Source organism: Dendropsophus ebraccatus, chromosome 14, assembly GCF_027789765.1.
Source record: "Dendropsophus ebraccatus isolate aDenEbr1 chromosome 14, aDenEbr1.pat, whole genome shotgun sequence".
Taxonomy (NCBI): Eukaryota; Metazoa; Chordata; class Amphibia; order Anura; family Hylidae; genus Dendropsophus; species Dendropsophus ebraccatus.
Window position 1 is genome coordinate 19,357,191 of NC_091467.1, and position 25,285 is coordinate 19,382,475.

The 25,285-nt window shown below is 42.8% G+C and overlaps 1 protein-coding gene across 1 annotated transcript in view; it reads right to left on the bottom strand.

Annotated features, from left to right (window-relative positions):
- The window catches only part of UQCC1 (ubiquinol-cytochrome c reductase complex assembly factor 1), a 69,568-nt gene that overhangs the window by 11,482 nt on the left and 32,801 nt on the right, over positions 1–25,285 (bottom strand). Inside the window, exon 7 of the mRNA XM_069953137.1 lies at positions 21,692–21,800. Coding sequence (XP_069809238.1) covers positions 21,692–21,800 — 109 coding nt within the window. The remainder of the gene's footprint in view (positions 1–21,691; positions 21,801–25,285) is intronic.

The following is a 25,285-nucleotide window of genomic DNA, read 5'->3' on the forward strand; positions in this document are numbered from 1 at the left end:
ACCTGCCGTCTTCTGGACTGACCGTGTCAGTGACAGCAGCCAGAGCACTGAGCCGTTGGATGCGCTAGCCTGCACAAGTGAGGTCAGCATAGCCAAGCATATACCCATGCCTTTATTAAATTAGAGCGCCTTTAATGACCCCTTCTTCATCAACAGAAAGTGGTGCCATTTTTATATGAGGTTATTTTGGCTCCAGCTACTGACTTCACTACATTACATGGATAAGCAACTTTTTTTTTTTTTTTTTTTTTTTTTTTTTTAGCCACACTGTTTAAAAAAAAATATATATCGTTTTAAGCTGGACTTTTCTTTCTGTGTGATGGTATAAAAAAAAAAAAAAAAAAATCAGCCGTTTCATTGTGAAAGCCAAGACACTTAAGCTCCGTTCCAAAAGCACTTTGCTAGAGTTTTGGGCTGACAACAAAGTTTATTTTCTCTTTTATGTTGTAGTGACTCGAAATTCTTTGAGCACTACTTGCTTTTTCCCTTACTATCGTATGTCTTGCTTGATCCTCCACCACAAGTGCAGTGAATATAGGGGGAGATTTATCAAACATGGTGTAAAGTAGAATTGGCTCAGTTGCCCCTAGCAACCAATCAGATTCCACCTTTCATTCCTCACAGACTCTTTGAAAAATGAAAGGTGGAATCTGATTGGTTGCAAGGGGGAACTGAGCCAGTTTTACTTTACACCACGTTTGATAAATCCCCCCCATAGGCCGTATTCTTGCGAATGTATGATTGTAGAGAAACTCTACCTGAAACTGACACCTGTGATGTAGACATTTATTGAAAGCCTTATTAATGAAAGCAAATCTGTGACCCCTGGACCCCTTACCAAGCTTTATTTTCATTTTAAAAAAGAATTAAAAAACTATTTAAGCTGTGAATGGTGTCAAGGAGGTGGAGCCTATTATTTCCTTGGCCCTGGAACAGCTACACCTTTGCTGCATACAGAGTGTATGTGGCTGATTATACAAGGGGCAGGCATACAGTACGGTAAGGCATACAAGGCATGGGACCCGCAGCTCCATTCATTCCTATGTAGGTGCTGGAAAGAGCCTAGAACGGCGCTCTTCTGGCTTACTCGGCTCTTTCCGGCAGTTCCATAGGAAATAATAGAGCCAATGGAAAGAGCAAGCAGGAAGAGAGCTTACTCTGCTCTCTCTGGCACCTTCATAGGAATGCTGTATGGGCCATACCCACAGCTCTATTGATAACACAGAAGCTGGAGGAAGATATGGAGATTGTTCGGGGAATTGGAGGACGGTACATACACGCAGCGGTCTAAACGACCGCTGCGTGTATGTAATTATGCCGGCCGCTTAACCCCTTCTGATGCCGGCCGCCTCCAGCTCCGCTGTATATATTAACTCTCCTCGCTCCACGGGGTCCCGGCGTCCTGCTCTCCCGCCCGGCCAATCAGTGGCTGCGGCAGGGCAACACACTGATTGGCCGGGCGCGAGAGCAGGACGCCGGGACCCCGTGGAGCGAGGAGGTATGTATACAGAGCGGAGTGGGAGGTGGCCGGCATCAGAAGGGGTTAAGCGGCCGGCAGAATTACATCCACGCAGCGGTCGTTCAGACCGCTGCGTGTATGTACTGACAGTGATCTGCCAGGACCTAGCCGAATCGCATCGTTATTAACGCTGCGAGTCGGTAGGTGTGAAGGCACCCTTAAAGCGAAAAGAAACATAGGCACCACTACCCAGAAAATGCAAAATACCCATATGCTGCTATATAAATACAATGGGGGAGATTTATCAAACATGGTGTAAAGTGAAACTGGCTCAGTTGCCCCTAGCAACCAATCAGATTCCACCTTTCATTCCTTTACAGATTCTTTGGAAAATGAAAGGTGGAATCTGATTGGTTGCTAGGGGCAACTGAGCCAGTTTCACTTTACACCATGTTTGATAAATCTTGCCCAATGGGTTATACATAAAGTGTACTGGTCACAAAATACAACTTTTGACATGTCTAAGGTTATGGATCCTGCTGGGTCTATGCTAAGACCTGCTGGAATCAGGAGATACGGAAAGTGCAGAGCAGCAGCACAATGCACTGCCCGGATGCTTGCTTTGTCCGTCTAGGTAGTCTCATAGACTTCCACTGACAGACTCAGGAGAGCTCTATTATACGGAGCGTTTTTTAACGATTAACGACTAACAATAAATGATCGCAAACGAGATTGTTTATAGTTAATCTGAAATCGTTCAATATATTACACAGAACGATGGTCGTTAGTCACGATCGTTACTACAATAGTTATTGCAATCGTTACTACGATGGTTTATTCCATGTGCTCCCAGCAAAACAATCAACAATGTGCAATCACGCTGAACGATTAGTGAAAAAATTTGAAACTTGAGCGAACGAATTGGGAATTACAGCGCATGATTACCGATAATTTTAGGTTCAGATCTAAATCAACGGCATACAAACGATTTTCTGATCGTTGCCTGCAATTAAACAGAACGGTTATCGTTTAAATTTGAAAGATATAACGATTGTTCGCACGATAATTGTCCCGTGTAATAGGGCCCTAATGGAGATACGGCCAGGCAGTGAATGACACTGCTGATCTCTCCCCGGCTATATCTCCTGATCTCAGTGGGTCTCAACAGTCAAAAGTTATATTTTGTGACAGATACTCTATAACAGTGCCCGCAGCCTCTTCGTATGAACTGGGGGCCAAAGAACTTACAGAAGTATATCCAACAAAAAAATTACACGCCTGTTTAATGAATACTCCCATCCTTAATGAAATGACAATCCTTGGAGCATCTTTTTGTTCAACTCTGCCCTCTGCTTTGTCTCTTTTATGCCCTCTAAAAAATACATTAAAGGAGAAGTCCGTTGATTTATAAAATCTGGCAGCTGGCAGGGGGGGAATTGATTACAAGTATGAACGTACATCATCCCATCCCATCGTGAGCAGTGGGACCGGCTTCGGGAGCCCCGCCTGAAGGCATTTTCCCCAGAGTTGTGATGACGTCACGACTCAGGGGAAAAGACCTGAGCACTACCATTTCTGGTCATTAGGGGGAGTCTGCACACAGTGCTATAGTATGTAGGCACCCTGTCAAAATCGGGTTCTGACATATCTGGGCACAGACCCCAGTTACTGCTATGATCCGAGATTAGTAAGCTAGTGAGTACGTTCGGGTCAACACCTGCATGCTCATGATTTTTTTAATATATTTTTTTATATTAGCAGGTTGAAAACATTTACGTGCATCCAAGTCCCAATGTTAACCTAAGAAGCTGGCTTATCAGTTTAAGGATTTCTGTAAGCTTATTAAGCAGGAATAAAGACACCCATAGACTTACTATGTAAGTGTCAAACATCCCCCCTATTACATTAGAATAAAAAAGTGGCGTGCATCATGATTAGTGCGTCTCACCGATTGCCGCCGGTTACGCCACATTTACGCCAAGCTGTTCCCATTAAACATACATATATTCAGGGTTAAACATACAGTCTTCATCCTCGGCTACCAGTGATATTCCGATTTGGCTTCTACTCGGAGTATAAATATAAATGCGATGAGAGAATGCACCGCAATGAATGGCGGTAGGATATGTCACAGCAGTGTCTTCGAGTGGCTCGGAGCACGGGAATCAATTGTGCATTAATTTTAACCAGGTACAAAGACAAGGTCTGTATTAAAGGACAGAGGTCTTTTGTGTTCTCCCTAAAAGCCCTCGGTAAAAGTTGGAAAACATATATATTATAAAGCGAAGAAACAATTTCTGAAAGGTGGTAATGGTCTGAAAAACAAAAGTTCAAAACACAGGTCTCAGCTGTAGTGGCGCCTTCTCGTACCCCCATGAGAACTCTTTGAAAGCTATTCTGAGCCAATTTCGTCTTAGAATGCAGACATATTTTGGAAGCCCTTCTATCTAGAGACACTCAAGAGCAGGTCGGCAGAGCGGAGGTCTGAGAGGCAGACCTCGACTGGGCCCTCATCCAAACAGGGCCTTCAAAAACAGCAGGGGCCCTCTCTGCTACCGATGACTAGCAGAGTGTCAATCACAAAAGAGACGACTTGTTCTATCCCGCTCGCTGAGAGAAGAAATCCTCCCCTCTAACACACACTTTCTTGACTGAAAAAAAAAAAAAATTACATAAAATTTAAACATTATAGGCGTATTGGGAGAGAAAGCTAAATAATGAAGTCATTTTTTTGTAGGTCACCCAAATGCCTTTCAATACATCTGGCTCCGACAAGGAGGGAGGAGGATAATTTCTTACCTTTTGCTACACTCATGTACTTTAATCCACTATGTGACTGTACACAGACCCCATTTCCACACCTTATAAATAGAGCAAATTTCAATGTATATGTGCACGTGTTACAAGGGCATGCCATTTACATGTATTTCTTGTTTAGGATCAACGTCTTGTAAATCAGGTTTCCTTTATTATTACACTGAAAATATTTATATGAATCCGGTCTTTATTAAACACTTTTTTTTCTCGCTCTATCCTGTTGTACTGCTGCGTCAGCAAGGTGGAGAGGTGTTATTAAGGGTATGTGCCCATTGGACTTGTCTGACCTTTCTTGACCCTTTAAAAAAAAAATAAAAATGGATACATACACCATTTTTTCATAAAGGTGCATATGGAATTCTATATGTACGTATGGAATAAGGCTATGGCTATGTTACCACTATGGGATCAGAGTGGGAAACGTTGGCTGTCTGCTAATATTGATGGCCGCAAATAAAGATCATGATTGTCATTTGTGGCAGTCAATATTAACAGATGGACGCCTTTTCCCACTATGATCCCCTAGAGGGAACATAGCCTATCAAGTATATTTCTTATTCGTTTCTTAGGTCATAAGGGCCTGACTGTACACTTCTTACATGCTCCGAAATTCTCATTCATTGGCTCATGCCCCTGTGTAATAAAGGATGTGCGGCTGGTGAATGTTGAAATAAAAGGCCACAGAAATGATCCAGCTATCATTCATGTGACCCTGACAGCACTGTGGCTCACGTATACAATGGGCTTATTAACCAAATCTGAATCTAGTTGACCAACACTGAAAACGGTTAGTCCACCCATCTAATACCATCCTTCAGGTGCGTTCACAACTAAGTACATGTAAAACAGATGCAAATCATCTGAACCTACTCCTCGATACTGGTCAGTATAATAGCAGTTTCTTAGGAGTGTCTTCAGCTGGCTTATGGGAATAAAGTATGGGCGTAACTACCACCGTAGCAGCCATAGCAGCTGCTACAGGGGCAGTGTTGGACTGGGCTATCTGGGGCTCACCAGAGGAAATGACCCTAGGGGCCCACCAATGAAGAACCAGTGATAAACAACATGTCAGTCAGTGTTTGTGCAGGTTCTAAAGCTGGGGGCCCACCGGAGAATTCGCTGGTCCTCTGGTGGTCCAGTCCGACACTGTACAGGGGCTATGGCATTAGGGGGCCGGGCAAGGCTGGCCTCCTAGTGTATAAGTTCCCTGAGCCCAGCCACTCCGTATCCTCCTGCCTATCATCCCAGTCACAGGTTCTATACAGTAAGCTGGATAACCACCAGCCTACTATATAGAGACAGTGATTATGACAGGCAGGAAGGTGTAGAGATACAGGGTTCCCCCAACCGTCCACCAACAGATCATGTTGGTGGTGATAGGGGCTCGCATGTGATGGAAAATCTGTCGCTACAGCTTGGTCCTCCCCGTAGAAGAAACAGGAATGCTCGGCCACGCCAAACAGTCCCGTGAATAAGGAGGGCGGGAGAGATATCCCGCGGCTGAATGATTGTTTGGCTGCCAGTTATTGAAGGTGTATGGTTGCCTTTAGCTGCCAGAGGGTACAATGATTCTTGCCAAGATTAGTCCTATTGTGGGCAGTAGATGACCCAGCAGACCAGAAGACAGAAATGCAAGGCCTCAAGGCATCAGATCCAAGTTCAGGTGTGAGAAGACAGGGACAGGATTAGGTGAGCGCACTGGTACTATAGAGAAGAGAAAGAGGGGCGCATGTGTACCCTACAGGTAGAACCAGAAAAGAGCAGAAACAGGAGCAAATGGTGGTGGAGAGAAACATGTACCAGATAGCATAGACTAAAGATGATCTGGTGACTCTAGCAACGGACTGCCTATGGAACAGAAACATAAGCAAGCAAAATCCATTATTACAACAGGTTAAAGGGGTACTCTGGTGTAAGTCTTTTAATTTCAAATCAACTAGTTTCATAAAGTTATATAGATTTGTAATTTACTTCTCAAGTAAATCTCAAGTCTTCCAGTACTTATCAGCTGCTGTATGCCCTGCAAGAAGTGGTGTAATCTTTCCAGTGTGACACAGTGCTCTCTGGAGCCGCTCGCTCCATAGTGTGCACTGACAGGGTTTTCTGCGGCCGCTATTCAATGAATAGTGGCCGCAGAAAAGTGACATGTCAGTTTACTATGGCGCCGCTAGGGATCCCGGCCGAAGTGTATACCCTGTGTATACACTCCGGCCGGGATTCCTTCGGCCTGCAGCACAACGTAAGTTCCGTACCAATCACGGCTGTTGCAACAACGGGCGTGATTAGTACGGAACTTACGTTGTGTGAACATGGCCTAATGCTGTATACATCAGGCAGACCTAGGGCTTCACCCAACTTCTCCAGCCACTGGGAGTCAAATAACCAGGGTACAGTGTTTCAGGAACCCAAACTTACTGTAGTTTTGCTTATCTCTAAATGAGAGTGTTGTGATTTCTGGAAATGAGGAAACAATATAAATTTTAAATTTAGAAAAAATAAAAATGAACAAATTGCCAGATATGCCTACAATCACCCAGAGGATATACTGGGTGCCGCTATGCTTCCTTCCCCCAAACTAAAAATAGACAAGAAATCAACCGGCAGACTGTGACATCACTGTATCACTAAATCAGTCCCCAGCTCCACCTTCCTTATACAGGATCTGGTACCCACTGATCTACAAATTACACTTTGATAAAGCTATAATTCATTCTACACGATGTCCCACTGGTAGGCTTGACCAAAAGAGGAAGGTTCTGTTGACTTTAGGCCACAAGGCTTCACTTTTCACTGTGTGATTTATGTTCTGCAATGGAACATGCTCATTTGCTCTCTTTGTAATGCCCGTCCGCTAACTGGAGTACCGTGGGGGAGATTTATCAAACATGGTGTAAAGTGAAACTGGCTCAGTTGCCCCTAGCAGCCAATCAGATTTCACCTTTCATTTTCCAAAGAGTCTGTGAGGAATGAAAGGTGGAATCTGATTGGTTGCTAGGGGCAAGTGAGCCAGTTTCACTTTACACCATGTTGGATAAATCCCTCCGCGAGTATCACATTCACACTTCGCATATCATTAGATGTGGAAATATAGCAGATAGTAATCGAATACTGGAAATCCATGATATGTCGCAGGTCTGTAATAGAGTTGTAAAGCTAGCAACCTGAGAAACCTTGTGCAGGCATGTCATGAAATGTCATTTTAATTAAAGGGGTCTGAATCAACTGGTTTCAGAAAGTTATTTAGATTTGTAATTTAGTCTTACTGTATTTATCAGCTGCTGTATGTTCTTCAGGAAGTGGTCCTCCAGTCTGACACAGTGCTCTCTGCTGCCACCTCTGTCCATGTCAGGGACTGTCCAGAGGAGAGGTTTTCTACGGGGGATTTGCTACTTCTCTGGACAGTTCCAGACATGGACAGAGGTGGCAGCAGAGAGCACTGTGTCAGACTGGAAAGAATACACCAGGACATGCAGCAGCTGATAAGTATGGGAAGACTTGAGATTTTTAAATAAAAATAAATTACAAATTTGTATAACTTTCTGAAACCAGTTGATTTGAAAGAAAAGGATTTTCACTGGATAACCCCTACAAATGATCAAGTGAGGGCTGAAAGCTCGGATGACACTGGAGACTGATACCTTCTCCCAGGCATCCACGATCCACTTTCACATAGTGGCATAACTTGCACGGCGTTGCCTGCTTGTATTGGTGAATGTGTGGTCACCTTCTGTCATCCATTGCTCCCACGCAGCTTGCAATTTAACTTCAAAAGATCTGTTGACGCTGATATCTAGCGTCTGGAGCTCTTTGGTTAAAGGGGTGGTGCGGCAGTAAAGACTGATTCACAGAATAACACACATTACAAAGTTATACAACTTTGTAATGTATGCTATGTCTGTGAATGGCCCCCTTCCCCGTGTCCCCGGAAGTGTGGTGCGCTATACATACCTGTCACGTGCCGACTCGTCTCCGATTTTCAGTCAATGATGCCATCTTGGGACGGCCGGGCCGAATCCCTCCGACCGTCCTTTGTGCCGGCCGCCCTCTGCAGCGTCATCGGCTGCTCAGCCGCGATTGGCTGAGCACAGTTTGGGGGCCATTCACAGACATAACATACATTACAAAGTTGTATAACTTTGTAATGTGTGTTATTCTGTGAATAATTCATTACCACCGCACTAACCCTTTAATCCATCCGGGATGATGGCAAGCACAGAATTAGTTTTCTTCACTTGGGCTTTCATAGTATCGGTCACATGGGCGCGCATGTAGTCACAGACCAATAGGGATGGGGATTTGTGAAAAAAGCCATCCTGTCTCTTGACGTAGACCTCCTTCAGCCATTCACTCATCTTCTCCTCGTCCATTTATCCCTTTGGGTTAGCCTTGACGATGACAAAGTCTTCCTCTTTAAAATGACCATTGGTGGTAGTTTCTAGCCATTAGCCTGACAGGGGAGAACTACAGTTAAAGAGGACTTCTCGTTTCCTGTGGTACATATAGATTCCGTACTGGTCCCTGTTTTCTCAACAGCATGTTTTACGGGGATATCAAAAGTGAGGGGTACCTCATCCATGTTAGTGATGTGTTCTGGCTGGATATTCTTTTAATTAATCTTTGTTATGCAGTAGGTGCGGAAAATAGCCAGCTTCTCTTCATAATCCTTTGGCAGTTGCTGGCAGACAGTAGTTCTGGTGCGGATGCAGAGATTGCGCCTTTTCATGAAACGCAAGCACCATGAAGGACCTCCTCAAAAGCCCTTGCTCTCCATGTCGCGTGCTAACGCTGTGGCTTTGAGGCGAATAGAGACCGTGGAGACGCTTCTACCAGCGGTTCTCTGTTCAATTACCCACTCTTCTTTCTTGCCCTCCAAATGTGGCCATCTTGCTTTCTTTCCTCTGAAACTTACTTTGGTCTTCTTTACCTGGCGTAGGGCATCTTCTTGTTTCCTCCACTTACTCACCATAAATTCATTAATGTTGAATTCTCTTGCAGCTACTCTATTTTCATGCTCTTTTGCATGACTTATAGCTTTAAAGTGAATGTACCATCAGGTACATTCGATTTAATTTGACCCACGGATAGATCGGCGCCTGCGCGGGGAAGCCGATGCCATGGTCCATTTTTTGAACCGCAGCCCGGTTCCTGTGTACGGCGCCGTTCTATCCACGGGTACCGTGCCAGGGCTGAAGCACTGGAGGAGGGTCGGCTCACCTCCAGTGGGCAGAATACCCCGCCCTTCTTTGACGCAGCTCCGTTAGAATCAATGGAGCCGCATCATAGAGGCGCGGATCAATCGGTGGGTCAAATTAAAGCGAATGTACCTGATAGTACATTTGCTTTAAGCTTAAAATCTGCATCATAAGTATGCATCTTAACAGCAGGCATATTTGGGGTAGTAGGTATAAAAATGGCTGAAACACAGATATTCCGGGGGCTCCGGCGCACAGAGCTGTACGTATCACCGCACTCAGTGACTATCATGACTACGGTGGCCGTAAGGGTATGTTCACACTGAGTACTGTAAATCAGGCGGAATTCCACGTCGGAACTCACCGCCACGGAATCTCACCTGCCTCAGTGTGCCATAGCCTGTCTCCTCTATGTCTTACCCTAACTCAAGTGAAGAATTAATTCACATATAAGGCGCACCGAACTATAAGGCACACTTTCGATTTCTGAAAAAATTATAGGATTTTATGTGCGTCTTTTAGTCCGAAAAATACGGCAATCCTTTGGAGAATGAAGACAGGCACATAGGTTGCAGGTACATAGCCCAGGCTTGCTTTCCCTCTCACCTGCAGCGGTTTGCCCTGGTCTGTCTGTTACTGCAGATGGACTACAGGCAGGTGAGACACGTAATGGCCAGGACTTTTTCTATACTGAGGAGTCATTTTGGAAGATGACGTGATTTACAAAGAAAGTTGTTTGAAACTAAAGTGACCCTTTACATACAGTCCTACCCCTACACAAACAAAATGCTAGCACAGGGGTAGGAAACCTTGGCACTCCAGCTTTTGCAAAACTACAACTCCTATCATGCCTGGTAAGCCAAAGTTAAAGCTTTGGCTGTCCAGACATTATGGGAGTTATAGTTTTGCAGCAGCCGGAGAGCCAAGGTTTCCTACCCCTGTGCTAGACCTTTCTTGACATGTATACAATAGAAGGGAGGGTGGAAGCGTAACTGCACAACAGTACCAGGCCTAATTATATGCAGTACCTGGTATATGGGAAGCCGCAGATACCCCCTATGGGTACTACTACGGGAGTCATTAGCAGTTGGCACTTCTGGAAATCCATATTTTCGGCCAAGGTAATCAAACAAGAAAGAATAAGATCTCACAGAAGAAGAGTTTATACGTCTTCATATATTTTACAAGTAGGAAGCGTCTCGTAAAGTAGTAGTTAAAGGAAAATTTGGAAACACAGTAGGACCATAGAGACTGGAAAGTAGAAATGTCATGAGAACTATCTACGTTCTGTTCACGTAAGTGGTTTCGCGAAAGCTGAGCAACACAGAATTAACTCAGTGCTGTAATAATATATTGCATTCTCAATGAAACTTCAGAAGAGGGAAGATGAAAAACACAGTTTTACCCTTCAGTGACTTAGCAACTGCGGGAGAACCGAGCTCTCTAATCATACTCATGCTGCTATGGGCAATGGATTGTGTCACGGCGGTATGAATTTCCTTCCTTTTGGTAATATATAATATCTGGCCAAGACTGTAAAACAGAAGCACTTTATATAGCTCACTTCCTGTGGGTTGTATAGATTTGTTACAAGCAAAGATATATGGTGAAGGTGAGACAGAGCCATGCTTTGTAGCTAGAAAGCAGCCTTGGCCACCTCTCAACTTTTTTCAAGTATGTTTGAGGATTTTGAGTGTTCTGAATAGGCACATAACTTATAAATGCATTATGTATAAATCAATACACACATCTCACACTTGAGTCCATATTTATTACAAACTGCTTTCATTGGCAGAACATAGATGTCCATTCCGGCATATATCATAAAACAATAAAAACACTATGTGGTAAGACTTCGCTAATCCAAAGCTCAGCAGTCACGTAGACTTGTATCCAACAAAAACAGTCCTGGTGACCAATGTCCAAGAGCTCAGCACCTTTAGGGTCTGACCTAATAAGAACAAAGTATAGGAACTGGGGAAACAGGTAAAAACTTGGCTTGTGATGGCCTGGGTTAAGATGGCCATAGAAGTGCTGGGGAATACGGGCTATATGTTATTCCTAAGGAGAAAGGAGAAGTTCAACCCAAAAAAAAGCACCATTTTCCAAAATCAGAAGATCATTGACTGATAGATCCAAGACGGACAATGGACAAGAACAAAGGGTTATACAAAAAAAATAAAATAAAATAAGGTGGCATGCCATTAAAGGGGTATTTCTACCTTGCAAAAAGGGTTCTAAGCGATCAGTGTGACAAAGTGTTAATGTCATCATAAAAAACTTTTGACATGTCAGAGAGACATTAAGAAAGAAAGTTGTCCGACTATGTCCAGTAGTGCAAAAGAGCAAGGATTTATTCGAGCAACATACACAGTCGCAAAATTTCGACCTCTGTGGGTCTTTCTCAAGCTTATGAGGTCGAAACTTTCCCACAGTGTATGTTTCTTGAGTAAATCCTTGCTCTCTAGCACTACTAGATGCTGTCAGACAACTTTCCTTCTGGATATGGTCTTCACTTGAGACTGGAGACCCTCTGGCGGGCATCCCACATCTACTGACGTAAAGGCAAACTCCTACACTTGGTGCTGTTGGAGTACTCGTTTGATGGTATGTCAGAGAGACAAGTCAAAAGTTTTGATAGTTCCAGCTCTGAGTGTTCAAACAGGTGATGAATAGCAGAAATTGTTCTAGAGGCATTCCTAATGATGAAGAGGGTTGGGAGGAGGGATGGAGGGGCGGTGCAGGCCTAGGGCACAGATACTCTAGGCCACGCCAATTTGACACAGGGCTGCAAGTTTAACCCCTTAAGGTCAAAGCCAATTTTCGTTTTTGCTCATTTGCTTTTTCCATTTCATGTTTAAAAGTCCATAGCGCTTGCATTTTTTCACCTAGAGACTTATATGAGCGCTTATTTTTTGTGAAACCAAATGTACTTTGCAATGACAGGCATTATTTTTCCATAAAATATGCTGCGAAACCGTAAAAAAAATCATTTGCGCTGTCAAATTGAAAAAAAAAAAAAAAAAGAATTTGTTTTGATTTCGGGGAGTTTTGCATTTACTCCGTTCGCCCTGGGGTAAAACTGACTTGTTATATATGTTCCTCAAGTTGTTACGATTACAACGATATATAACATGTATAACTTTTATATTATCTGATGGCTTTTAAAAAATTCAAACCATTGTTAACAAATATATGTTCCTTAAAATCGCTCCATTCCCAGGCTTATAGCGCTTTTATCCTTTGGTCTATGGGGCTGTTTGAGGTGTCATTTTTTGCGCCATGATGTGTTCTTTCTATCGGTACCTTGATTGCGCATATACGACATTTTGATCGCGTTTTATTAAATTTTTTCTGGATTTGATGCAACCAAAAATGCACAATTTTGCACTTTGGAATTTTTTTGCGCTGACGCCGTTTACCGTGCGAGATCAGGAATGTGATAATGTAATAGTTCAGGCGATTATGTGCGCGGCGATACCAAATATGTTTATTTATTTATTAATTTATATTTGTAAAATGGGAAAAGGGGGGTGATTTTTTATTAATAAAAACACTACTTTTTTTCTTTACATCAACTAGAAGTCCCCCTGGGGGACTTGTATATACACAGCAAAGATCGATTAGATCGGTCATAGATTGCCTTGGCCTGCTGCAGGCCACAGCAATCTATTGCCGAGCCGGGATCGACGTCATTGCGACACTGAGCCCCGGCACGGCCAGAAAAACGGATCTGGGGGGGGGGGGGGTGAGATCCATCCCACTAGACACCAGGGATGTGAGTAATAAAGCCCTTCAATGCAGCTGTCAGGTGTGGCTGGGGCAAAAAAAAAAAAAAAAACAACAAAAAACAAAGAAAAACCTATACTCTCATACTCTGATCCCCTACAGTTGCTGTGCTAATGGTCCTGGTCCTCTTGGCTATTTCCTGGTTGCTGTTGACACTCCATTCATGCAGGAACTGCTTTGTTTAGCCAACCACTGGTTGAGATGGGACACTGCTGTGGCCTGTAATGGCTGAATGAGGCAGTTACTGTGGGGATGGCACAATATCAGCAACCGGGGGGTAAGGGCCCTATTACACGGGACATAGTAACGATCGTAACTAACGACTATCATTCTGTATAATATGGTGAATGATTTTAGGTTAACGATAAACAATCTCGTTTGCGATTGTTTATCGTTAGTTGTTAATCGCCAAAAATCGCTCCGTGTAATAGGACCCTTACTCACTAAACCAGGGACTAAAAGTCAGCAGCTGTGAGGGATCAGGGCAGGTGAGTATACCTTATTTTTTTGAAAATCTCTAGATAACCACTTTAATTTCCTCATTTCCCTTAATCTTACTCTGTCTCATATTACACCTAATACTGAGAAATACAAAAATAAATGATCTCTAAATATCTCAGGAGACCAGAAGTGTCCTCTTTCCTTCCTCCACGTTACTGTCCTGTGTCTGGCTGTAAGACGACTGGCTGGTCCACAAGTGGGGAGCACCACTCTATTTGCAGTAGGGAAAAAAATTCATTTTTACCCCCCCCCCCCCCCTCGTTCGAGTATACAAAAATAATTCTGTATCACAAAGGGGTTAATTGTAAAAAACGAGGCTCAAAGCATTCTGCGACAATTCTGTGAATTATAGCAGTTAAAGGAATTTTTTTTCTCTCTCTCTTATAACAAGCCAGTAATTAAACCGGGTATATAAAGCCATCCATTTTCCAGCGTATAAAAGCAACAAGTGGATCGTTCGTGTTTGTAGGCTGTAAACACCTGCCTAAAGAATCATGGTGCCACTTACATCTGGTTATTACAATATTTAATAAGGCTTGATAAACTAACAGAGACACATTAGAAGGTTCATAGTATGATTACAATTCAACTGATGGTTCAATTATATTTTATAGTGCTCACAAACAATGAAGTCACGTCTGGCCAATGGGAGCGAGCCGCGCGACGCGAGTCATGGGACATGTTTTTTCTCAGTGGAATACATTGTAAATTAGGATTACTTGGCTTTAATAAGGCAGACCCGGTTACATGTAGCACACTCCATAAATTACCTCTCCGTTTTTAAATAAACAAACTCCGCGACTTACGATATATTTGCTACGCTCTTTTTATGGCATAGTAAAATTGTTACCCTGAGAATTGCTTAACACTTATTACAAAACTTACATCAGGCAAATGTAAAGAGGCAAGAAAAATAAACTCTGGCTCCATTAATTGAAGTACTTCACTCAATATATGTGAACCAAAAACCAACTTTTTTTTTTTTTTTTTTTTTTTTATACGGGGATTAACTTTTTGCAATATTGTATTACAGAAACACATACATACTGCGTAAAATAAATAAATAAATATTTATTATATAAATACATATAAAATTTCAGTCTGTATAAGAATAATTCTATGTAAAAAAAAACCAAAAATCTAAAGTGTAAATAAAATAGAAAAAATAAATGAATATTTAATATATAAATATATATAAAATTTCAGTCTATAAAAGAATAAGTATGTTAAAAAAAAGGAAATCTAAATTGTAAATAAAATAGAAAAATGTATAAAATAAAACAAATGACTCGGTTTTAACTTTAATAAAGCATTTTACAGCATTAAGAGAATTGGTGGGTATCAAAAGAAAAGAGAAAAGGATTGCTCTCTCCTAATTGATGCACCGTTGCTACCATTCTATGGTGCTTGGATCACCTTTGATCTTAAAGGGGAACTCCAATGAAAAAAATATTTTCAAATTATTTCTATAAAAAAAAAAATCTTAATCCTTTACAGGAAGTGGTGTATTCTTTCCAGTCTGACACAGTGCTCTCTGCTGCCACAACTGGACTTGAGCATGCCCAAGTTGTACTCATCTCCAGTTAACAGACTAATACAGTCTTCCAGGGAGTAATAGAGTACAGCTCCCTTCCCCAGAGATAGGGTGATATAGCTCCCATGCCCTTATCTATGTACATCAGCCACCTTGGAAGGGAGGGGGGAGGAGGCCGAGACAGAGAGAAAAGCTCACATACAGATTTTTGTGTCTTCAGCAGGAAGCAGCAGCTCAGAACTGGGGGAAGGAGACTGAATAGATAACGACAAGTATGGAAGGAATTGTTAGACTCACTATGGGCAACAACATATGAAAAGTTATATTTGAGTGTAAAAAACCCTTTAAGCTCACAGAGACATATTAAAAGTTTTGATCAGTCGAAGTCTGAGTGTTCAGACCACATCCGATCAGGAGAAGGAGACATGCTTTCTCCTGGAATGCTCCAGGCAGATTTTCTACTATTCATCACCTGTGTGAGCACGGCACATGGGCTGGATCGTTAAGGCACCCGTGCAGTGTTCAGACAAGTGAGGAATAGAAGACTACCTGCCCTGGGGCATTCCTAATAATGAAGAGGGCGGGGAGGAGGGACAGAGAGGTTGTGCCAGCCTAATGCATACACAATCTAGGCCACGGCAGTTGGGCACAGGGCTGCCAGTTTAAAAGTTGTTTTTTAGGACAATAACTGCATCACCTGCCAAACGGACCCCAGGACAGATCTTGGATTAAAAGCAGCTATCCGAAGGTACAAGTGATTTGGGGGGGACAGATTGTGGGTACAGGGTCACTTTAATTATTGTTAATTATTGACACAGAGAGGGGAGAGGAACGCACGGCAGCGTAGACTTTTCCCGACTCGTTTTTCTGATCACTTGCGGTCTGACTTCAACCAACAAAAACTTTTGACATGGTTTATCACAGCAAATGCTGTAAACACAAAACCATTCATCCATTGGAAACATCTTTTTTTTCTTTTACATAACAATACTGAATTTGACATCCGTGAGATCTCATCCTTTAATACTTGGTAACCTGCGGAGAAATATTTTCTTCTTTTTAGAATAATCTATTGTACATGAAGGGATATGCACATATGTATAGACATACACTAAAAAAAAAAAAAGTCCCAGCGTTTGCCAGTGTTTTTTATGGAAGACTTAAAGCGTGTACTGGAACTTTGCCGAGATCCTTCAAAAATGAAGCTCTGCCATTACGTTTCCATAAGTTTGGAGTTCGGCGGAAAGCTCCAGATGTACAGTGACTCATTGTTTCCCGCGCTGCACCTGTACAAACGTTGCGGCATTGACATATCCATTTTCTTTCAGAGGGCTGTGCCGCAGACGGGTAGAATGCCACTCCCCAGCACAGCTGTAAGACTGCTTTCATTGTTTCATCACCCAATTAATAGCAAGCCTTTTCCAACTACTATATGTTCTCGTGCTATACTTTTTTATTTCTTTTTTTCTATTTTAGTGATTAGATAACAAGGTCGAGATTGGTCTTCTGCCAGCAAAAATCATAAATTGTTTTTGCGGACTATGGGTCCTATTAGAAGGGCCGATGGGGGCCCGATAACTCTAAACGAGCGCCGATCTTCTAGATCGGCACTCGTTTACTGGGCCTATTACCCGGCCCGATAATCGTTTAACAAGGGCTGCATGGACATCATTACCAATGTCCTTGCTGCCCTTGCTTAAACTCTATACATTACCTATTCATGCTGCAGGGCTCCTCTTGCGCTGTGCTTCTCACCAGGTCCCGCGCGCTGCAGCTCCAGAGCAGCCTGCCTCAGCTAACAGGCCGCTCAGCCAACCACTGGCCGCGGCGGTCCCAGCCTGTGACTGGCTGAATGGCCTGTCAGCTGAGACAGGCCACTCTGAAGCTGCAGCGCGTGAGACCCGGGGAGAAGCAGAGCTTAAGAGGAGCCCTGCAGCATGGATAGGTAATATATACCGGTTGGAAATCATCAGTCGCGCACTACTATTACACGTAGCGGTGCGCGGTCGGCGCCCAACAATTATAGTTCCAAACCTATATCAACGATCAGGCGATGATCAAGGTCACTGGCTGATCGTTGTGTTTATTACACAGAGCGATAATCGGACAGATAAGACCAAATCAGCCGATTATCGTTCCGAAGTCTAGATTAGATTGGTGAAAAACAGTCATGCGTTTATTGTTCTTATACAAGACCACATGAAGATAAGGAGCCATCGTACAAACAGCGTCCAGCAAACACATTGAGCACAGTCATGTTTAGAGCAGCCCTTTATTCTTTTGCGATTTTAAGGGAATGTGTAACCTATTTTTCTTTTACTGATTAGAGTCAGATATTAAAATGTGTTCTTTAATTCTAATCTGTTTCTATTTTCTGTCTTTAATTTTTATTTTACTTTTTGTACATTGTTATGGGGGCAGCTGTGGAAGCAGAATTGTGATAACAGATATTTTACCTTTTTGCTACTAACTTATATTCACCATTGTGTATTTTGTAGTTTTTCCAAAAGGTTATTTTAGAAGAAATGTATATAACAACACGATTAATGCTTAAGATCAAGAAGCCTACCTAAAAATTTAATTAACAGCAGCCATCTTGCCTGGGCTGTTCTTAAACAACATTTAGTGACATGCTTTACAGCATGACTTATGGACATAGACGACAATGCTTTCCGGTCCCGCGGCTGCAGCTTCAGAGCAGTCTGTCTGACCTGACAGGCTGCTCAGCCACTGGCCGGGATGCAAGATGCATACAGCGCACAGGAGAACAGTGGGAATGTGGACAGGTAATGTATTAACTATTTGTTCAATCGTTATCCATCGACCGCGCATCGTGGTTGTTGACCAATGATTTTAGATCTGGATTTACAGAAACGATCATTTCATCGGCTGATTGTTGTCTCTATTAAACGGAGCGATAACTGGCCAAATCGGCCCGATTCAGTTGACTATCGCTCCGTGTATTAAGGCCCATGCAATGGAGGAATACAGAAATGTGCATATCCTTTAAAAGGTGTCTCGTCAAACAGACTTCTCATATTTGAGCATACAGGTCTTCCTCTATGGCTCATAAAGTGGGGTCCTGAAAGGACCCCGTCTATGACGTCCATATGTCCTAAAACAATATTTACATCTCACCGACTGCTCCTTGTACGCGTCCGTCCACACACAGCGTTATGCCTGGATGTTGCACATTAAACAAGGCAGCACAGTTTCCCCTCTGTGAAAGGAACACTTGCTCCGAGAACAGGTTGTGTACGTGGGGGTGAAGCGCTCCAACAGTTAACGGATATTCTTGCCAATGTTTTAAGAGTTCAGGAGGTTCCAAATGACAGATAAAACAAACAATGATAGGCCTATGAAAACCTCTGGCTGCTGGGCTCTCTGATGTTCACAAGGCTCTCTTTATTACTGAAACTTTTCAGAAGTGAATAAAAATTATTACTTTGCCCTGTTTCTACCCTCGTTGCGTTAGGAGGGGTGGACGGGATAGGAAAAAAAAAATTTGAAAAAATACACCGCGGAGTAACATAGTAGCAGTGTCAAGCGTTTTTGAAAATTGCAATAGACAAGCCCTTAATCATGGAAACTTCCCAAGTTGTCACAGTTTATTGTGGATGAATGTCCTAAGAAAATATATTTAAAAATGAAGATAAAAGCTAATTTCAAAGAAAAAAAAAATGGAAGGAGAAGGCCAAGAGAAGTAAAAGATACAAATATGACTCGCTTTCTGCTGCAAATGTAGCCAAAAATGACAACATAGTGTAGGATTACCCATAATTCTGCCAATTTTCCTTAATCTTTTGCAAAAAAACACGGTTCTACTCGGAGCTCGCTTGCTGCCAGATTTAGGAAAAACTCAATTCATTTATTTGCACTGAACTGCATTTTGGTCCGAAGTAAAGAAGAAGGGAGGCAGTGTATTTTGGCCGGGGATTTGGTAAAGCACTTACACTCCGCTATTCATTTGTGATAATTATATTCTTTCGGTAATGATGCTGGCTGATTGCAGTTCCTCTACTTTCCACACTCTGTTCCTCCATCACCTCCTCCTACTTGCCCAAAACACATGCCCCTAGTTCTTCAGTTGTTCTTACAACAGGGTATTAAACACGCTTTAGTTACTTGTTACGTTGGAAAAACAAAATGTTGACATGTTTTGATCGGTCGCCGTCTAGAACAAGACGGGAGAAGTGCCTGGCTGAGTACAGTTGCTCCACCAAGAGCACACTTTGTCTATATCTACCGAATGGTGAGATCTATGCACGGAGACAGTGACCAATCAAAACTTGTAAAAAATTATAAACTTTAATTACCTGTCCAACTCCCCCAGTTCCCTGGTCCTCTTGGCTTCCTCCCAGTTCCTGCGACCATGAAGAAACTGTCAATCTCTGACTCATAGGTGAAACAGATCAATGACCTCAAGGAGACCAGCTAAAGAAAACGCTGTTGGCTAAAACGCTTAATACCGTGAAATCCTAGGTGCATTGCTTCCTGGGAAATACAAATATGCAAAAAAGAGCCTGTGGAGCCTCATTTAAGAGTCTTAAAAGGGCCCAGCCAAGGGGTGGCTCCTGTAGGGAAGCCACCAAAACCACCATATTCTAGCCACCTAGGATTTCACTGTATTGAGTGCTTTAACCAGCAGTCGACAGTGCTATCTTTGGCTGGTCTCCCTGAGGTCAGTGATCTGTTTCCCATATGGCTCTCCCAGGCATTGTGGGACAATGAGGGGCAACACCGCGAAACGGCTGTCTGTGGATGGTAACCTGGCCTTGGTTTTTTTCCTTGTCATTACACTGACTTATAGGGACAGTTAATATGGTGGCAGCGATCAGCCAAGGAGGAGGTAAGCGGGATGCCAGATCACATAGCAGCGCACTAGGTATTTATGCACTGCTTTAGATCTGGAAACTGATCCGGGTAGAGGTATATACATATCTGTGCTGTCAGTTTTCATGGGGGTGCAAATGATACAAGGATTGTTCGTTCAGCCCGACCCCTCGATTAATTGTACCATGTAAAGGCAGTGCAAATGAGTGCCGATCTCACTGATAGATGCTCCTTTGTGTCCTTGCACGACCACATGATGAACCCTTGCAGCCACCGACTGGCTGAGCAGAGAAGTTCCTGCATAGTTATTATTGTGCTTTAATGACCCCAATGGAGTCCATCACCATTTAACTAGGCTGGCTATTGAATGTGTTGTGAAGCAATCTTGGCTTTAGGTTCATGTGCATTATTTTATATGAACCATTATATAGTTCCCTTATGAGCGCTCTATCCGTACTGTTCTACATGGATTAGTATTGGTGTGGAGGTCACATCCATGGTTGATTCAGTGTAAGTCCTTTCCTACATATTTATTTAGTTGGATTATTACTTTTAAGCTATGCACCTTAGTGATGTCCGTGCAGCCCTTGACCAAACAGTTTACATCACCTCTCCACGTTTCTGGTGTTCTCCTGCACACTGCGTCCACCCCGATCCCACGGCTGAAGCTTTAGAGCGGCCTGTCTGAGCTGACCAGCTGCTTAGCCAATCACTGGCTGAAACTGCCGGTTGAGCAGCCTGTCAGCTAAGAGAGTGCTCTGAAACTGAGGACGCAGAGCGCATGAGAACACCGGGTACGTGGAGAGGTGATGTAAACTGTTTGTTCAATCATCAGCTGTCAGCCGTGAATCGCTATTGCATGTAGCAACGCACGGTCGTTTCATCAGCTGATTGTTGTCTCTATTACACGGAGCAATAATTTGTTGATTTATCGCTCTGTGTAATAGGGCCCTTAGCCTTTTACATGGGCCGATTATTGGCTAGCTCCTTTGGCCTTAAATGGCCCTGGTAATAGTGAGGAGCAGGAAACCGCCTAACCCTGGGCTGATCGTAGGCTTTAAACTCTATTGCTATTGGACGCGCATTGTGGAAACAGGGTATGCCCACCGGATAGCAATAGATTTAACTGGGCAGATGAACGAGACAGTGACCATTAGTGCGGCCCGGACGCTCGCTTTTAAAGGCACTGCAAGCGAGTGCTGGTCATAATTCGTTTGCGGCCGGGAATGGCTGAAGGACGGCGCCTCAAAAAGGACCCTTATCCACTTGGGGGAACATGGTCAGGAGTAAATATACAATATACACGATACAATAATATACATGTTCTAAATAAATTTTATGCACACATCTTTAAGAACTATGGGGGAGATTTATCAAACATGGTGTAAAGTAGAATTGGCTCAGTTGCCCCTAGCAACCAATCAGATTCCATCTTTCATTCCTCACAGACTCTTTGTAAAATGAAAGGTGGAATCTGATTGGTTGCTAGGGGCAACTGAGCCAGTGTCACTTTACACCATGTTCGATAAATCTCCCCCAATATATATAAGATAATAGTAGACTTACTCCCATGACCTTCCCACGCTGCTCGACATCTTCCCACATAGAGTAGACAATAAATCTGCACATGTACTTTCCGGCCCGTCCTTCCTGCTTCATTCGAACCATGCACATCCTAGAAAAACACATTACCGTCAATCCAATGCCCTTCAATGTCCAGTGCTTGATATCATTTGTCTTTAGCCATTAGAAGGGTGACATCATGGGAAATGTTTTCACTATAAAACGCATTAATCCGATTGGTTGGTTTGGAGCTAATATTCTTATAACAACTCGTAATATAAACAACCAAGAAAATAAAAATGGTATTTCGCAGACAAGTTATACCGCTCGTCGTGGCCTACGTGAAAAACAGGAGTTTCAAGTAAAGTTATTGTGAGATGGAACAATCTGCAATTTTGGCCCCTAGTGTCAGGACACTGTGATTAGAATTTGCCCTAGAACTAAGTAACCTATGTTACTACTATCACTTAAGGGTCCTGTCATTGTAGGAACAGTTTGCACTACTAAGTGGATAATTCGTGTAGACAAGTGTGAATGTTTAGAATACCTACACGACAGGCTGACGATTTGCAACTGGAAATTTAAAGGGTTATCACAACAGCGACACACCTGCTCTCAAGGCTGTATGTGGTATTACAACCACCACTTGGGTAATTGGCACCTGCAACCAATTTTTTTTGTGTGTGTCCTGTATGCAAAATGAAAAAAGTTTTCAAAAATAGTCTTCATAAAAAATGCTACTCTAAGGGCCCTATTACACAGGATGATTATCGTGAAAAAAAATCGTTATATCACTCAAATTTAAACGTTAACCGTTCTGTGTAATTGCAGGCAACGATCGAAAAATCGATCTGAAGATCTGAACCTAAAATTATCGTTAATCATTCGCTGTATTTCAACATTCGCTCAAGTTCCGCATTTGTTCACTAATCGTTCAGTGTAATTTCACATTGTCCATTGTTTTGCTGGGATCAGATGGAGTAAACGATCATAGTAACAATCATAACGAATGACCATCGTTTTGTGCAATATGGTAAATGATTTCAGGTTAACATTAAACTATCTTGTTTGTTTCTCGTTTATCTTTAGTCGTTAATTGTAAAAAACGCTCTGTGTAATAGACATTCTGCTCTCTGTGTTGGAGATAACCGCAGGGGAAAAGGGGGGGGGGGGGGAGTTACACACCAGCTTAGATTGTGGACAGGGGGAAAGAAACCTTGGAGGTCGGCTCACACAGGCTGTATATGGAAAGGAGGGCATATGCTGTGTAGAAGTATAGAGAGAAAATAGAGTTCATAGAGCAAACTGTATTGTACTGAAAAGCCTGTACAAGAAAAAGTATTATTAAAAGTTTACCTGTCACGTGCGTAAGCACGCTTCTCCAGACCTGGAGATGCATGCTTACACGCGCGTAACAGCTGTCACGCTACCGCATGGTACTGGCGTCTCTGCTGTCTGCTGCATTGTTATGATTTTAATGGATTCAAATAAAAGTCAAGTTTTACAGTGAGTGCCCTACCAAATGTCTTTTTGTTCACTTCTATACAGTTGGAATCCATATAGTTCTTAGGAGTGAGCACCCCGTAAAAGACAAATTGCACTTAATCAGCACTTAATTGTAAAAGGTCACAGCTACAGCAATAGTGCCAATTTCTTTTTTTCTACTTTTTTGGAATCCAAGGAGACCCAAACTTCTGCATTAACAGAGGAATTCGCCGCTGGTCTGGCAGCGGGCGTCATGACAGGTGCAAAGCCATATAGAGAAACGTTTTTATGCACCATAGTAAGTAAAAAGAAAGAAAAAAGAAATGTTTTTTTGTTTTTTAAAGTGTCCATAGCCTTTAAAGGGGGTACTCTGGAAAAAATATTTTTCTTTCAAATCAACTGGTTTCAGAAAGTTATATAGATTTGCAATTTACTCAAGTTTTCCTATACTTATCAGCTGCTGTACGTCCTGCAAGAAGTGATGTATTCTTTCCAGACTGACAACCAGGCTGCCACCTCTGTCCATGTCAGGAACTGTCCAGAGCAGGAGAGGTTTTCTATGGGGATTTTCTCCTGCTCTGGACAGTTCTTGACATGGACAGAGGTGGCAGCAGAGAGCACTGTGAGAGACTGCAAAGAATACGCCACTTCCTGCAGGACATACAGCAGCTGATAAATATGGGAAGACTTGAGATTTTTAAATAGAAGTAAACCTGATCTGATTGATCCTGTAACTGATCTGCATGGCAAAGGCACAAGATCCAATGTAAGTCTCTACAGATCTTCACACCCAGAATACCTTACTCTGATTTGCCTTTTACATTTTGCTTCTGTCAAAATGAATATTTTACAGTTGACTTCTTAAAATGATTGACCAGAATAGCTAGAGGATAACTAGAGGACCAAGGACAACTAATAATAGTGAGACAACATACTCCACCACATTCATACAATATTTCCAATAGAGAAAAGGATTCTAAGTGGTGTTAAGAATTCACCCTCTAAAAGGCTATGGGCATTATTAACGTAATGAACTTTGACTGACCCTAACCCCCCCCCCCCCCCCCCCCAGCTTTGTCATAGTGGAGAATATTTTAAAGGATAAACTAGAGCTGCATGTGCACTATTCTTTTTACTGTATTATTGATGCACCCTGTGGCAACGCAGATGAGAACACACCCTCTGATCGCTTGGTTTCCTTCCCATTTCTTGTCTCTAAAGAACAATCTTTAAAGGAGTAGTCCAGTCCAAAATTTTTTATTTAAGTATTGTATTGCCCCCCCCAAAAGTTATACAAATCACCAATATACACTTATTACGGGAAATGCAGATAAAGTGCTTTTTTCCCTACACTTCCTACTGCATCAGGGCTTCACTTCCTGGATAACATGGTGATGTCACTTCCTGGATAACATGGTGATGTCACTTCCTGGATAACATGGTGATGTCACTTCCTGGATAACATGGTGATGTCACTTCCTGGATAACATGGTGATGTCACTTCCTGGATAACATGGTGATGTCACGACCTGACTCCCAGAGCTGTGCGGGCTGTGGCTGCTGGAGAGGATGATGGCTGAGGGATGCACAGTGTCCCTCCAGTGCCCTGTGTCCCTCAGTGTCCCCCTGCCATCATCTTCTCCAGCAGCCACAGCCCGCACAGCTCTAGGAGTCGGGTCGTGACATCACCATGTTATCCAGGAAGTGACATCACCATGTTATCCAGGAAGTGAAGCCTTGATGCAGTAGGAAGTGCAGGGAAAAAAGCACTTATGTGCATTTCCCGTAATAAGTGTATATTGGTGATTTGCATAACTTTTGGGGGGCAATACAATACTTTAATACAAATTTTCGCCGGACTTCTTTTTTAAGTCTGGGCCTACGTGGTGATTGGTTGGTGACTAGGAATTGTTGTAGCCCCAGTCTTCATCTGAGTTAGAAAAAAAAAAAGAAAACCAGACGTAACCTCCGATTTGGTAACAAATCAGCTTATGCCGGGTTCAAACACATCAGTCGGTCCAAAGAGATGATCACAGCTGGAACATGCACTAGTCCAATCGTTTGGCATTTGAATATCGGTGGCTTAAGAAGTTGGCTGCAGCCCTAGGAGTT